Source organism: Cavia porcellus, unplaced genomic scaffold (assembly GCF_034190915.1).
Source record: "Cavia porcellus strain 051 isolate PalLab524CR breed Dunkin Hartley unplaced genomic scaffold, mCavPor4.1 scaffold_14, whole genome shotgun sequence".
NCBI classification, from domain to species: Eukaryota; Metazoa; Chordata; class Mammalia; order Rodentia; family Caviidae; genus Cavia; species Cavia porcellus.
In genome coordinates, this window is record NW_026947497.1 from 37,162,283 (window position 1) to 37,178,126 (window position 15,844).

The 15,844-nt window shown below is 41.8% G+C and overlaps 1 protein-coding gene across 10 annotated transcripts in view; it reads left to right on the plus strand.

Moving 5' to 3' along the window:
* Positions 1-15,844, plus strand: part of Znf827 (zinc finger protein 827) — a 159,533-nt gene that overhangs the window by 56,951 nt on the left and 86,738 nt on the right. For all 10 annotated transcript variants that reach the window (XR_010051479.1, XM_013160263.3, XM_013160262.3 and 7 more), the window contains exon 5: positions 5,772-6,005. Coding sequence is in view for 9 of the 10 variants with exons in the window: in XM_013160263.3 (XP_013015717.1) it covers positions 5,772-6,005 (234 nt within the window). In the remaining variant the exon portion in view is untranslated. The remainder of the gene's footprint in view (positions 1-5,771; positions 6,006-15,844) is intronic.

A 15,844-nucleotide genomic window follows, 5' to 3' on the forward strand; every position in this document is an offset into this window, starting at 1 on the left:
AGACTCCTGTGACAGCAGGGAAACTGCACTACAAGAACTGTACACAAGAATTAGCAGTCAGTGGTTTCTCCAGTGAGTTGACTGGTTATGTCCAACACTGCTGAGAATGCACATTTTAAAATAAAAATATAAATAAACTCAGAAATAATTTAAAAACTTAAATATGACAGAGACCTTGATTGGAACCCTAAAGGGTTCCTTGGAACACTGTTTGAAAATTACTGATTTGTGGTCCGTTTTCAGGTCCAAGAATTTGGCTATGATTTAGGGTGAGGCAAGAAACAATTCTCACTGGTTTTAGTCTTTCACAGACCAGCTCAACATTCACCAGATTGCCAGACTCGAAACTGCAGGAGAGTTCTGCCTTACTAACTAACCTCAGCGGAAGGTGTCATTTTCTGTTACCAGTGGGTGAGGAAGGAAGCATTTGTGTTGTGTTCCTTTACTTCTCTTTCATCCTTAGTCAAATCTTCACAAGATTTCTTTCTACAAGAAAACATCCCTTTCCTTCAGATGACACCTCCTCTCCATTTCTCATTAGCAACGCCTAGTTCCCTCCATGTCATTTATCTTCCAAAGCCCACGGTCCAGCTGCTCAGATCAGTGTCCTTCACAATGGTATCCAGTGTCTTGGAGAGGAAGGAAAGAACCTGTGTGCATTTTTAGCCAGAAGCTCTGGGTCCAGCAGCTCTGGGATCTTGGGTGCCAAACTGCAGGAGCCTCCTGGGCCCTCCATTTCCTCCCCTGTAAAATAAAGGCGGTACAAACGACTATCTTCTGTGGTTGGCAGAAGGCTCAATCCCTGTGTAATCATTCGGATGCTTGTGTGTGTGATTACTAAAACTAATCATAGTCTTTGAAGAAGTCACGTACCACTTTAGGGCAAGGAGACTTACGACTCTGCGTGTGAGCTGGTGAACGTCTTGCTGTAACGAAGGGGCTCTTTTACAGCTTAGACAGTTACAGTCGTTTTGCTGAGTGGCTCTTCCACATTTGTCTTTATCTTGAATCATTGATAAATTCTCAGAGAAGCCGATCAGTCTCCTCAAAGTGGCTGCTGAACGCCATCAAGTATGTGAATTTGGAGATAAGCATAATTTATAATCAGAGAGACTCAGCTCCTAAAATGTTTGGAACAAACCATGAGAAAGAGGCTTCTTGATTAGTAGGGCTCCCTCATTGTGTGTTAAAAGTGGGGTGTCTGGCAATTTTAAGATACATCAACAAGCCAGGTATGGTAGTGCATGCCTGTAATCCCAGCACATCGGAAGCTGAGGCAAGAGGATTGCTGCAGGTTCGAGACTAGCCTGGGCTACAAAGTGAGCTCAAGGCCAGCCTGAACTACATAGCGAGACTGCCTCGGATAAAACAAACAAACAAACATAAACAGAAGTCAAGGTGGGTGCTGTGAAAACCCTTCGTAAGTCAAGCTGCATATGTGTACAGATCTTGGTAAGAATGGATTAAAGACTATGCAATTAGTCATAATTGTTGCTTTTAGCAATTACCCCAAAGAAAAAGAAAACGTCTTTAACTCTACCTTGTTCTGCATGTATTTTATTTTATAGTAGGATAATTAAAAAGATAGCAATTATTTGATCCTATTAATTATAAAATAAGGGCTCTGTGTCCTAGTCTCAATGTAAATATTCTGGTAATTGTAAGAAAACAGGCTGGCCTTTAGATTTGTATTTTTACATCTTCTATTTTTACCCAAATGTTTGGGAAATTGAAACTTGGACAAATGAGTGTTTCCCCATGTTTTTCTGTCATATCATTTAGCTGTACTTACGTATCCTTATCACATTACAGTTTTATGCCATTCTACATATAGAACGAAAACCTTGCAAGTGTATTATCTAGCAGCAAGTAGCTTGCTGATTATTTAAAGTGTCTTCTTGCAGTCTGTTAAATCTGGGTTGCACTAACAGTGCTAACTATCTTTTTCCCCTCTAAATAAATGTCAGGTGGGATGCATTCTCCCTAGTGCTCTAGAAGCCACTCACATGTTCAGAGAGTACCCACTTAGTGGTTGCTGTCTGTGGAAGTTGGGATTTGTTTCTAGTCTCAATGTTTTATCTCTTCTCTAGCTTCATCTTAGAATGTTAAAATGTTTTTAAATAAAAGGCACAGCCCTAGTATTTTGGAATGCATAACCATTCAGTTTAAATTATTCTTTCCTAAAGCATCAGAGTCCCAGACATAACAGACACACACAGATTACTCAGTCGTGACTGACTAGCCTGCTCCTCCTGGAAGAGGATTTTGCAAAGGTTCTAGAAGAAAAATGTAGGGAGAGGGCAAGCGTTAGGATGCCACAGCACCAGACTACCACCCTCTACCCTCCTGGACAGTGGCTGGAAGTCGTCGAGAAAAGTGTGCTAAGTGAACAGAATCCTCGTGGGAGCAACTTCCAGGATCACGGATGCCAATGCTTTAGAGACTGTCATTCTTCTGGTTTAGCATTTATTGACATGGTTTGAAGGGCTGGATTTTACGTACCTTCCTTCAAATTTTCTGGGTCCCCTCCCCCTGCCACCTTTAGTAATACTAGAATCTAAGTGACTATTCAAAGACATTTCAGGAAGGCTCTAGTGACAGGGGCTTAGTCACTTTCCCTGTCACTAAGACATAATACCTGATACCTGCAATTTAAAGGAGAGGGTGATTGTGGCTCATGTATTTTAGAGGTTCCAGTCCACAGTCCAAGGCTGGGCAATGTGGCACAGGGGCCTGGCAGAGGAGAAAACGCTCCTGTCGTGGAGCTACGGAAGCAGCATGTCAAGGGAGGAGAGCCAGGAAGGGAGCTAAGACTTTACATCCAGTGACCCCATCTCCTAACAGCAGGTCACCTGTCAGTCCCTGTAATCCAGTCACCTTCCAAAGGCTCCACATATGATATCATGAGGCTTTGGCAGGGGGACATCTAGTTATAAATCCTAACAGTGACAAAGCTTTTAACCTCATCTCAAAGATCTTACCCACAGTGTAATTGTTAGGTCCCGGGAAAGCACTTCTGATTGCTTTTGGTGTGGCATATTACAGAGTTCTTAGTTTCTGTTAATCTTTGGTAATGTTGGAATGCCTTTTGACGTCACTTTTTTTTTTTTTTTCTGTCTTTTGAGACAGTGTCTTCCTGTGCAGTTCAGTCTGGACTTGAGCTCACTTTGTAACCCAGGCTGGCCTCCTATTTGCAACAATTCTTCTGCCTCAGCCTCCCAAGTGCTGGGATTACAGGCATTCCCAGCTTTCAGATGTTACTATTTTGGAACCAATGCATTTTACCTATTCAACACTTGCATGCCTTACCCTTATGTCCAAGGCACTATCCGATGCACTTAACACACATCAACATTAAAACCAGTGCCTTCCATAGTGGTAAACCTGTGGCACGTGTGCCACCACAGGCTGTTTGTATCACTGAGAGCTCTGAAAGGTTCGCCATCACTGAGTGCCTTCAGGACACTGACTTGGGAGTTGAGAGGACAGACTACAAATGACTAACATAATAAACTGAAAAACTGTGGTAGTAAGTTTGCTAAAGCTGCCGTGACAGTCATGTTCACTCTCTTAAACAACAGAAATTTATTTCTGTCACTTCTGGAGGTTAGAAACCCAAGATCAAGTAGTCGGCAGGTTTGGCTTCTCCTGATACCTCCTTTCCTGGTTTGCAGAGCTGGCTTCTCATGCATCTTCCCATGACCTCTCTGGGTACCTGTGTTGCTGTCTCTGTCTCTTCTTACAAGGGACCAGTCACCTTGGATTAGGGCCCCATCCTCACGGCCTCTTTAAACAGTAATCAGTTCTTTAGAAACCCTGACTCCAATTCATTCATGATGGCAGGGGAGACGTGTTGTAGTTTATATCTAGCAGTTCCTCTAAAGCCTCATGATACGGGCAGGGCTGATGGAAGGTGACTGAATTTTATGGTGCCATTGTCATTGACTAGATGTTAGGAGATGAGGACTGGTCAGAAGAGCCTAAAAGGCTGTATGTGGCATCCTTCCCAACTCCTCTCTTGGTTCTTTGCTTCCTGTCTGTCATGCCGAGAGCAGCTTTCTTCTGCCCTACATTTCCATGTTTAAAGCTGGTGGACATGGACTGGAACTTCTGAAATAAACCTCTCCTCCTTTAAATCGCAATGTTGGGCATTAGGTTCCAGTGAGAAGAAGGTGACTAAGATGGGGCTTCAACATGTGAGCTTGGGGCCGACACAATTCTGTGTTTGTCAGTATGCTAATAGATGACAGGTATTTTAGAGAACCTGGAGTACAGTAGGGGTGCAGCTTGTAATTTTGAGCAGGGTGGTCAGGGTAGACCTTTCTGGGCAGAAGATATTGGAGCAGACCTGAAGGTGAAATGTTCCTGAAATGAATATTCCAGTTTTCTTACAACACAGTGGCAGAGGAAGAGGTGTGGTGTAGTAGAGGCAGGGTGGGTGTCTAATGGACCTAGGTTCGAATCCCAGCTCTGCTTTTGTTCGGTAGTGAAACTTACACATTTTATTTTAGCCCTCTGGGGTCCAATTTCCAAATATGCTGGGCTGTGTGCACTTGGGATTCCAAAATGTACATTCTTAGAGGGGGCAGGAGATGGGATACAAAGGACTGTGTACCATGTATCAGCCAGGAGTAAAAGGTATTTGCTTGGGCACTCATTTTCACCTCTTTGTGTGTTAAAATGGAATGGGCTAAGAGCTCATTCTAAGAAGCAGGACTGAGAATTGTGTCTTCTCAAAAGACACATGTGTCCAGTGTAACCAATCTATGGTTCCTACCTCAGGGACCCTTGAAGGAGAGCCAGAAGCCTGGGATAGTGCCACAGAGGGAGCTCAGCTCTTTCTTCTGTCTGCTCCTGGGAGGTATGCAGCGTGGATGGGGAGGCCTGGCAGCATGCAGTGAGCCAGTCTCCCTCTCATAACTGGCCAGTTAGCCCTGCCCTGACCACACACTCCACACCAACCAACCATGCTCAAAATGGAAAAAGGACGTGAGTGGAAAAACTTGAAATCTGAAGAAAACCTGAAGTTTAGGTCACAGCACTGTGAATGTCTTAGTTTGTTCTAGCAAATGCACAGTGGTTATGTAAGCTGCTAACCTCAGTGAACTCTGGGGAAAGGCTGAGTGGGAACTCTGCAACCCCTCTGTAAATCTAGAGATGATTCCAAAATTTAAAGCAAATTGTGTTTGTTTGAAGAATCCCTTCTGGGATGTGGAGATGGCTTGGGCTACTGATGCAGCACACAATGGCCAGTTCATGCCTTGCTGTGCACGGGTGAGTAGTGCCCATTTATAAGAAGGTGAAAGTGGTGTCTTTCTGGTCTTGAGCTTTTCTCATTGTCAAATTCTCCATCCGCAACATACCACTCCACTCAAGTTTTGGCATTGGGTATTGTCTCTGCCTCTTGTTTTTATTCAATATTTGATGGCAGAAAAATAGCCTGAAAGCATTATTCTGTAATAGAATTAGGCAGGGAGACAGTGACAGACCCAGGAAAGAAGACATTTTGGGAAACCAAAAAAAACAGGCCTACTTTGTAGAGGCAGCTCTTCTTACATGTTCCAGGTTCAAACGACTCTGAAGCCCACATACTGCAGAGTCTGAGGTTCATGGAAGGTGTTGTATTTTTGTGCACTTTTGGTCAGGTTGAGTCCCTCTGGCTATTAGCACAAGCTGATCGTGTGTCCCATACTTCATTGAGTATGGGGGTAGCTCAGAGGGCAGTGGCCTTTGATACATGTTTATATAACCCATTGTTTTTCTTTTGACAGCTGCAAATCAGAAGGAGCCTATGAATCTTAATTTTAGAGTGAAAGAAGAGCCCAAGGAAGAGGAAGCCCTAAGCACGACCTTGCCTCGGTCGAGCTACGTGTTCAGCCCAGAGTCTGAAGTGGTGGCACCAAGCATCTCAGAGGACACCCTGAAGGCCCAGGAAGGGAAGGGCAATGTGCTAAGGCGGGACATGTCAGTCAAAGCTGCATCTGAACTCCTCATGAAACTCTCAGGTACCTGATACAGTGTGCAGTATTCCCATTCTGAGTATTTTGCTTGCAAGGCAACTGAACAGCTTCCTGCAAGGGCTGTAATTAACTTGGTAATGACAGCGTTATAGTATTGTGGTAAATCCAAGGAATGATCAGATTAATGGGCTTAAATGCTTGTGTTGCATGGATGAGTTTATTTCTATCAGTTATGGACCTCTGTTATTAAATCCAATTTTCTTTTCCTGACTACCACTGCCAATAGATGCAAACCTTTGCTGGTTTCAAGATGATATAAGCCGTAATTCTAAATGGGTTCTAATGATATTCACAGTGTTTCTGCAAATTGATCAAAATATCTATTCTTGTCTAATAGAGGACCTTGTGAATTTTTTGGTATGTATTTATACTATATTCTTTAAGGACCATTAAAATATTTTGTCTTAACTTCATAAGCCGATGAGATGGCACTTAAAGTAATTACCAATAGAGTAGCAAGAAGAGATTATAAGGATACAGAATTGCCTAATAGAATGTTACAATAATTAAACCATTCTTAAGATGAATGAATAATTTTCTGCTAGTATTTAATAGTAATCCCAATTTACTAAATATAGAAAATACAAAACTCATGCATTTTGGGTTTCTTTCCACCCAGTCTCCTATCTGTCCCATTTCCTTTGCAACAGGTAAAAAATATAGTGTTTTAAATGCCAAGGTATAACTTTCAGAACATAGCAAGAAAAGCTGTGTCGATAATAATGCTTGTCAAGCCATGTCCCACCCTAAATTCACTGCCTCCTAAAGGTAATTTTTAGAGCTATATTTAAAATGTTAATATGAATCACACTGTTTTTAGTTTGGAACTTGCTGTGCTTGGAGGATGAAAGCAAGAAATGCATTAGCGAGGCTCCTCTGTGATCTGTGATTTCATCAGCAATTCTGACTGTGTTTCTGGTTGACTAGTAGGTTGGAAAGTCAAAAATTAATAGTGATTTACTTGGAGTCATTATATCACCACAGATGAAATTCCTGAATTTGCCAGTTGGTGGGGTTGAGTATGCTTGTCTTTGATGTTCATTCAGAGCACACTGGAGCTTCAGGGGAACATGATTTGTTAGAGATAAAGCATGGTAGAGTCATTATATTCTTATTGTAACCCCATTTTCCCCAACTAGGCAATGAGGTTGCGGCTCTTCCTACACAGCATAGATGTAGCAAGATCCTATTGCTGAAAACGGAGGTTTGAAATAGTGTTTTTCAAGCCAACAGTTTGGTATACTTCAACTATCCTTTCAATGTCTTAGTGACATTGAGTAATTCCTGTTCAAGTTTTTGCTCAGTCCAAAGAGGTCACACAAGTCTAGATCTTCTCCCTTAGCAAAGGCTCTCCCCTTACAATGACTTGAACCTTAATCCAATGGAGACTCCTGTCCCTTCCTGTTGGCAAGAGTCTAGAGTATAGTGTTCTGTTTCAGAGTTTTCTGGGCAGCCAGCATTATGAGCAGAGGAGGCTGGGATAATGGGAAAAGATAATATGCAAAAATGAGCTTTCAAGAAAGATGTCCTTGAAGAAAAATATTTTAATCTTAATCCTTTAGGATGATGTGATTGTAGATACTGACATATGAAATCATTTTCTAATAATAATGAGATTCCTCAAGTAGAATACAGTTACGCAGCTGTGAAGATTTAATGAGATTTGTGGGCAGCAGCAGACAGCAGTCCTTGCAAAGGCGTAGGTTGACGTTGTTGAGTTTGTGTGCTATGGCGTTCAACAACAGCTGAATGGGTAGTGTAGTCTTATTTCTAGCGGGCATCTGCTTCTGCTTCATGATGTGGAAATAAAGCGTAAAGACTAACATCCATTTTTTTCAACTCTAAAAAATTTCCCCAGTACCCTATGCAGTAGACAGTTGTCAAAGAAATGTCACAATCCCTACCCTGCCGATGCCTTGGTCTCCTCGGGAGAGAGACAGGGGAGGGCAGGATAATTTGTTCAAGTGATTTTCACTTGGAACTTAGTACTACAGAGCCCTAGCACCTTGGGATCAGGTAAGTTACAAAGAACTTTCTAAGATAGTCCTAGAAATAGGCATGCAGTTTAAAAACTAATGTCTTTGCATTCCTAAGCCATAAAGTAAGCAAGAGTCATCCTTTTTGTGCATGTTAAAATTTCTAGTCTTTTTCCTTTAAAGTGACAGTTTTGAACACTGAGAAATCTTTGCTCTTGCAAAAAGGAAAACATTGGAGATATATATCCATATATATAAACATAAATGCATATGTATCTTAGGTTGCCTGACTTTCAGGTTGCAATTTTAAGTATCAGTGTTCATGCCCTAAAAGACATTGGGTAAAAGCCTTGTCTCTTCTATGCTCATTCCTGTCCGTGTGTACACAAAGCAGAAACGCATTTCCCAAAGTCTCCATGCAGCTCCGCAGGGCTGCGTCAGGTTCACCTTGGCTGACAGCTCCGCAGCCGGGTCACAGACACACTTGTAAATGGCTGTCCTTTTGCTTCCCATCTTATCATTTTCATTTGTAGTCTTCTGTTACTCTGGGGAAAATCCTTTTGCCAGGAAGACTTTGGTGAGAAAAGGACACTAGTCCCTTCCTATGAAGGGAGCAGATGTTCCCAGACCCTCAGGAAAGGCCTGCAACTCCAGATAGTACCAATCCCTACCTATGCCCTTTCCTGTCCCTACTCACTGAGATAAAATTTAGTGTGTAGATTAGGCATGGCGAGAGACTCGCAATAACTAATAGAATAATTATGATGACATATTGCTTTAAAAGTTACGTAAAACTCTATAAATTGATGACTTCTAGAATTTTTCATTTAATATCTTTGGAATACAGTAGAAACCTCAGATATACGAGAACTACAGTATGTCCTGTGAGTGACTATGATTATAATGTGTGAGACACACTTCCCTTTGTTTCAGCTTTCATCCCAAAACTAGCCAAAATGTGGAATAAAGGATTTTACTTTACTCTGCTGAGATTAGAAGCTGTGACCTATAGTTTGTTTGTTTGTTTATTTTGTGACCTATGGTTTAAACCCTTTCCATCTTTATGTTGAATTAAGATAAGGGAACTAGTCTACGATTTTGACAGCTTCATTTCTAGTTTTAAATTAATTTATGTTAACTCTAAAGCAGAATGCCTGGGACATGGCCTAGTCAAATACCATCTGAAACCTCCCTATGCATACGAGGAAATCTCTATAGGTGCATCATTTTCCAAATTGACATTTATATTCTATGAGGAAAACACAGATGAGTTGAAGACTTGGCTAAATTTTTGCTTAACTGTGTGTTTGGGAAAATCGGAGTTTGCTTCCTTCCTGTGGCTCAAGTCTAACTGGGAAGTTCGGAGCTTGATATCTGGGCCGGAAGTTGATTACCATAATGAAAACACCCACCACTGGCTGTCTGTGGCTACCTGTTGTTAGGAAGCTAAGGTCCTCAGGCTTCTCTGCTAAGTGCACAGTGGCCAAAGATAATTCCCAAGAGTCTTCACCTAAAGAGCCAGCATCTCAGAGTTCAGCGCGGTAACTCTAGGCAGTGTGAATTATTCAAGATGCTTTCAGACTATGATTTGGCAACATCTGGTCACCTTGCAAACGTGCAGAGTCGTATTATCACAGACATGATTAATGTCTCGAGTGACATGTTTTATTCAGTTCGTATCTGTTGTGCTTTCAGGACTTAACACTCGGGCAGCATAACTGCACTGGTTCTCAGGGACGTTGCCCAGACAGGTATCCTGTCAACCAGTCGGTTCCTGTACTGAATAAATCTGATACAATTGTCATTTTTCTGTTTTCTGCTCTATTATATTATAACAGGTAATAAAAATATGCAGCTTTTGGTCATCCTGTATTTAAATAATTGGACCGGTCAGTGATTAAGGGAGATTCCTAGGTACAAAGGGATGAGAAATAAGAAAATGAAGATTCCGGTCTCACTGAGCTTAAGAATAGAATGGCGGTTACTGGAGGCTGAGGGGGGCAGCGGCTGGGCTGGGGAGAGGTTGATCAGTGACATTCAGTTAGTTAGACAACAGTAGGACCTTCTGGCTTGCTGTGGCATGATAGAGTGACTGTGGATCACGTGTGCTGTGTGTTTCAAATGCTAGCAGAAAAGATTTTTAAAAGTTTTTCACCATCAAGAAATGATAAGTGTTTGAGTAGATAAACATATTTAACCTGATCTTAAACATTATGCAGTGAAGGCATATATTACGTGGTACCACATTCATATATATAATGTTTTTATATGGCAATTTAAAAGTTAAAAACATTTAATTTAATTTAATTTTGAAACGAATAAGAATTCCACAAAAATAAGTAGCTGGAAAGATAGAGGTATGCAGAACATTAATGAAATATTAAACATTTAAATTTCTCTAACATGGGAAATAAAACTTCTTATTAGAAATTAATTTGAAACAGGTTTATTGGGTTTCTTATTTCTGTGCTCACCCACTGGATTTACACTCAATTCTGGTTTATATTCATTTATCTCTGCCTAATCCTGGAAAAGAATGTAAATTATGCTTGCCTCTATCTAATAACCCAAGCAGGGCCTGGATTTGAAATGGAGGGTGGTATGGAGGTCAGGGTCCCACCTGCATACGTGGAAACTTCCACAGTGAGATGCAGTATTTAGAAGCGAGTTGCTGTGGTTTGGACATGGTTTGAGTGTGTTCCCCCCAAGTTCGTGTGTTGGAAGCTTGGTCCTCCCCTCTGGCAATGGTAGAAATGGTGGGACCTTTAAGGCGTAGGGCCTAGTGGGAGTGTGTAGGTCATTAGGGGTGTGTTCTTGGAAGGCACTGAGATAGTTCTCAGAGGACACTGGTTAGCTGTCACGGAAATTGAGTCTCTGTCTGGCTTCCTGGCTCACCATGAGATAGATCTCTGTCTTGTATGTATTCTGCCCATCATACCATTTGAGCTCCTCTCCAGAGGCGAGCCAGCGCCATACTCTGGAACCTAAATAAAGTACTACCCAGCTTCATGTATTTTTGTAGTATTGGAAAATGGATTACTATGCAAGTAAACTTTCTTAGGATGGAATTTAAGAAGAGTTTAATCTGTGTGGCCAGGAAAAGGACCCAAAGATCAACTTGATGAACATTTTTAATTAGGGCACTTGTGCTCAGAATAATCAGAAATCTCCTTTGGGTCATTTATGCAAGAAAGGAGAATTTACAGAAGACGCAGCTTTGGACTTGGTTATGGATCTTATGGGCAGGGGAATGTGGCAGGGCCTGAATCTTCCACAGGCCTGAGCCTGAGAGGCCACATGGGACCCAGAAAGCCCACCCCGGTGCCTCTTCCTATATACTTCTCTTGGGGCAAACAGATGGACCTTCTGTATTCCCAAGTCCACGTGGTGGCGGAGAATAGTCACTGTTGGCAGCTCCTAAGGTTATCTCTTGTTCCAAAGAGCAGCCAGACAGAAGTTTCTTAGTCCCAGTTCCGAATACCAGCTGACTCCCTCAACTCCAGCTGGAGCTCATCAGGGGAAACTTCTCTATCTAGGGACAACAGCATGTTGGGTAAACATGGCTGCTGTCTTACCCACCCTGGGAAGAAGAAGAGTAATCAGAAATGAATCTCAGAGTCTGACATAGTGGCTCTTGCCTGTAATCCCAGCACTAGAGAGGCTGAGGCAAGAGGGTTGTTGCAAGTTTGAGACCAGCCTGGGCTACAAAGTGAGCTCAAGATCAGCTTGAACTACATAACAAGACCCTGTCTCAAAAAAGGGGGAAAAAAGTGAATTTCAGGGTGCGAAGCAGTGGCAGGGATTGATAGGAAACAGCAAGATGTAACAAAAGTTCGAGGAACAGTTGATGATAGTTGCTATTATTTCAACACTGTTGAGGCCTTTGGGTGAAATTTTCCTTTTCCTTTCCAGCAGAGTCTCAGCAAAATCCTATCCAAGCAGGATGTGGCATAGCCAGCCCAACTTTCCAAACTGCCAAGGCTGTGATTCTCAACCTGTGCCCCAGACGGGCAGAATCGTCCTGGGGTTGGGGGAGCAGGAAGACTTGGAAAGGCACCTTCTTGAGCCCTGCTCTAGACCTAGCAGAAACTCAGTGGTGGGAGTTTTGCCAAGCTCTCCCAGTGATTCCGACAGCTAAGGCTTTCAGAACACTCTGCTGAGGAAATTGCTAGAGAAATAAGATTTGTCCTGCTTTAGGTTGAAGCTAATAGAGAACAAAGCTCTATTAAATGTTCCTGTTCCTTTGAAAAAGAACCATCTCTTCAGTGGAGAGTCTGTTTAATTTATTATGAAATGATGATATCTGGAAACCTTTTCTTTAGCAGGGCACATGTACCTAATAAATCAAGGTAGCGTTGGTTGGGAGCCTCAGATAAAAGCACTTTTTTTCCCCCAAACATTCTTTGCTGTTAAATTTCAGGATTATTTCCGGGCAACACTGGCATTCTTTTAGGAGACAAACCTGCCCTGCCTTCCTCTTCCCCAAACATAATCAAAAACTTTACTATTCTAGAGAATTTTGGGGGATACATTAAATATTTTAGCTAAATCATTTCTCGGAGCAACAGCTATTGACTGTTCCATTTGCTAGTCCACTTTGAACAGTGTATTCCAACAGATCGTTTACACAGTGTGTGTTAGTTAACCTGCTGGTCACTATGACATATGCTTGAGATAATCAGCTTATAAAGAGAAAGGTCTTATTTTGGTTCATAGTTTTGGCAGTTCTAGTCCACAGTCAGTTGGCCCCATGGCTTTGGGCCTGTGGCAAGGCAGCACATTGTGGCAGGAGCAGATGGCGGAGCAAAACATCTCCTCTGGGATCCAGAGAGTGAAAAAGAGGAAAGGGAAGGGCCCGAGGTTCTTTGATCCCCTGTGAGCGCACACATGACTTGAAGCCCTCTCCCTAGGCCCTACCTCTTCAAAATTCCACGATTGACAGCCCTTTGAGAACAAGCCCTTAACAAGCAGGCCTTTGAGGGACATTTCAGATCCAAACGCTAGCACGAGGGGTTTTCAGTAATAATCCGTAAAGGTGGGAAGTATGGTTTGGTTCCATGTTCATGTCATCACACAGTTTGCCTTTGTTAGATCTACAAGGTATTCAGGTAAGTGGTGGAGATGAGAGGCCTAGTTTTAGCCAGTTCCTGGTGACTCTACCTGTTTCCATAAGGCCAAGAGTGGACCTCACTATACTCCTAAAGTGACCAAGTTTTGTTCGTTCTCTTTATTTATTATGTCATCAAATGTATGATACTGAAAATTCTTCTCTTTTGGGGGAGCATACTGGGGACTGAGTCCTTTGCACTGACCTATACCCCCAGCACCCCATTCCACCCTGCTCTTTTTTGCTTTATGTTTTTTTTTTTTTTTTTTTTTTTAAACAGGGACTTATTAAATTGCCCAGGCTGGACTCAAAATTGAGATCCTTCTACTTCAGCCTCCCTGAGTGATAGGAATACAGGCGTGTGCCCCACACTCAAAACAAACATGACAACTGGCATTGATTAATTAGTGTGAAATTAAACTCATTTTAGCTTTTTTTGAACACTTGAGAAGCCTGCTGAATTCAGTACCCAGCTAAAGATATATGTAGTTTAGATTACATTTTAGAAGGGTTTCAAAACTGTGCTTTAAAAGCACTTCCCATTTTTAAAAACACCTTTATTGAGGTATAATTCACATACCATAAAATTTACTCAAAGTAAGCAATTCAGTTATTTTTTGTACATTCAGAATTATGTGACCATCACCAGGTCTAATGTCAACAATATTTTTCAGTTTTGCCCTCTAAAAAAACTCCATCCCTGTTAGCAGTTACCCTCTGGCCTTGTTACGAGCACCACCGTGACCAAAGGAAGCCAAAAATCTCCTCTCTTGTTTCAGTAGACTTCTCTGTTCTGGACATTTCAAATGCTTAAAATTTATACAAGCTGTGGGGGTCTTGGTGAGGGGTCTGGCTTCTTCCATTTAGCATGTGTCCAAGGTTCATGTACTTCATAACTCACATTACTCCCTTTTTATGGCTGAATGCTATTCCATTGTATGCCTGTACCATTAACGATGACATTTGGTTTATTTTCCAACCTTTGCTACTGTGAACATCCATGTACAAGTTTTTGTGTGGACTTACATTCTAATTTTTCTTGGGCATATACTAGGGATGCAATTGCCAAGTGAGGTGGTAAATCTGTTTGGTATTTTGAGGAACTGCCAACTGGCTTTTCCTTAGCAGCTGCACCATCTACATCCTCTCTAATGATGTCTGAGGGTTTCAGTTTCTCTGTGTCTTTACCAAGGCCTGTTGCTCTCTTTGTGATTATAACCGTTGTAGTGGCTTGAGCTAGTGTTTCATGGTGGTTTTGATTTGCATTTTCCTGGTGACTACTGATGTTTAACATATTTTCCTCTGCTTCCTGACCATTTGTGTATCTTCTTTGAAGGAGTATCTATGCAAGCTCTTTTTCCAGTTTTGAACTAGTTTACTTGTCTCTTGTCTTTTTATTCTAGAGTTGCAAAAGTTCCTTCTGTATTGTGCACAGAATTCCTTATTAAATGACCATGACTTGAGAGCATTTTCTCTATTTCTCTGCTTGTCTTTCCACTTTCTTGGTAGTATTTGCAGCGCAAAAGCTTTATCCTATAGATTAAAGTACAGTTTATTTCTCTTCTTGTTTGCTGCTTATGAGGATCGATCACATTTTCCATGATTCTAAAATTAAGTGAAAATGCAGTCTTGTTTATTATTACAAGGGAAACCTGACTTTAGTTATATGTATGTAGCACAGCGGTATTTAATTTTCAAAGATACTAAGTTCATGAAACATCATTTGTTTAATAATATTTCCATAGTGGAGTTAACCCTCAGATTTCTGTATTTGTTAGTATAGAACTTCAGGCAATAGCCAAAAATACTTCCATGCCAACTTTTCAAAGGATGTGTAATGAACGTGACTACCAGTGGTCTCCATGGCTGGATTGCTTTCCTCATTGTTGTGATCCTGAGTCTCTCCTGAGCAAATCTCTCCTTATGTATCTGTATACACATATGTACATATACACATATAAAATACGTAACTTGAAACCATTAAATCTAAATAAAGAATTAAGACTTTGGAAAAGACTTGAAAAAAGGAAATTGGAGTACAGAAAATTTCATCCAGATAAAGAATAGATTAGTTTAATTACATAAAAATTAGACCTATTTCTAGATGCAAAGATTTCTTTTTTTTTTAAGTACTAGATCTTACGGAGTTCAGAGGCTTTGCGATGGTTTCATCATCCCGTGCACTCTGGCTGGATGGAGTGGGAAGTGCTGGGGCAGCTCTGGAAGGCTGTCCTCTCCAGACAAGAAGTGCAAACTTGTCTCTAGGAGGCCAGCTTGCCGCCAGGCTTTCACCAGTAGCACCCTTCTGGTTTTTGTAATTCTTCTCTTGCAGTTTACAACCCTGGCGCCCTTTCACCTGAATGGCTGTTGTCTCCCCCACACTCCTGGGGGCTGCTGGAGCTCTCCCCCCAGAGCCAGGGCCTCTGAGCCTCTTTTGCCTCCTTTCACCCTCACTCAGCAGGCTGCCCTTTATGCTTTCTTAACAGGCTTCCTCCACCTCCCACGCAGAAGCCTGGGACTCAAAATGGTTAGACTCAAAAGGACTCTTGTTTTATTATCATTTTCCTATTGCATAGCTGCATATGTTAATAAAGCCACGAAAATTTGTATTGGCTGGTGTTCCCAGAAACCAGGCAAGAAGGCCGCAAGGAATTTATTCCTAGGCTGTGCCCTCATTATGGATGCCTTTTCTGTTTGGTTGCCCAGCTCCTGGGGCAGGCGGCGTCTAGACACAGCAGAGA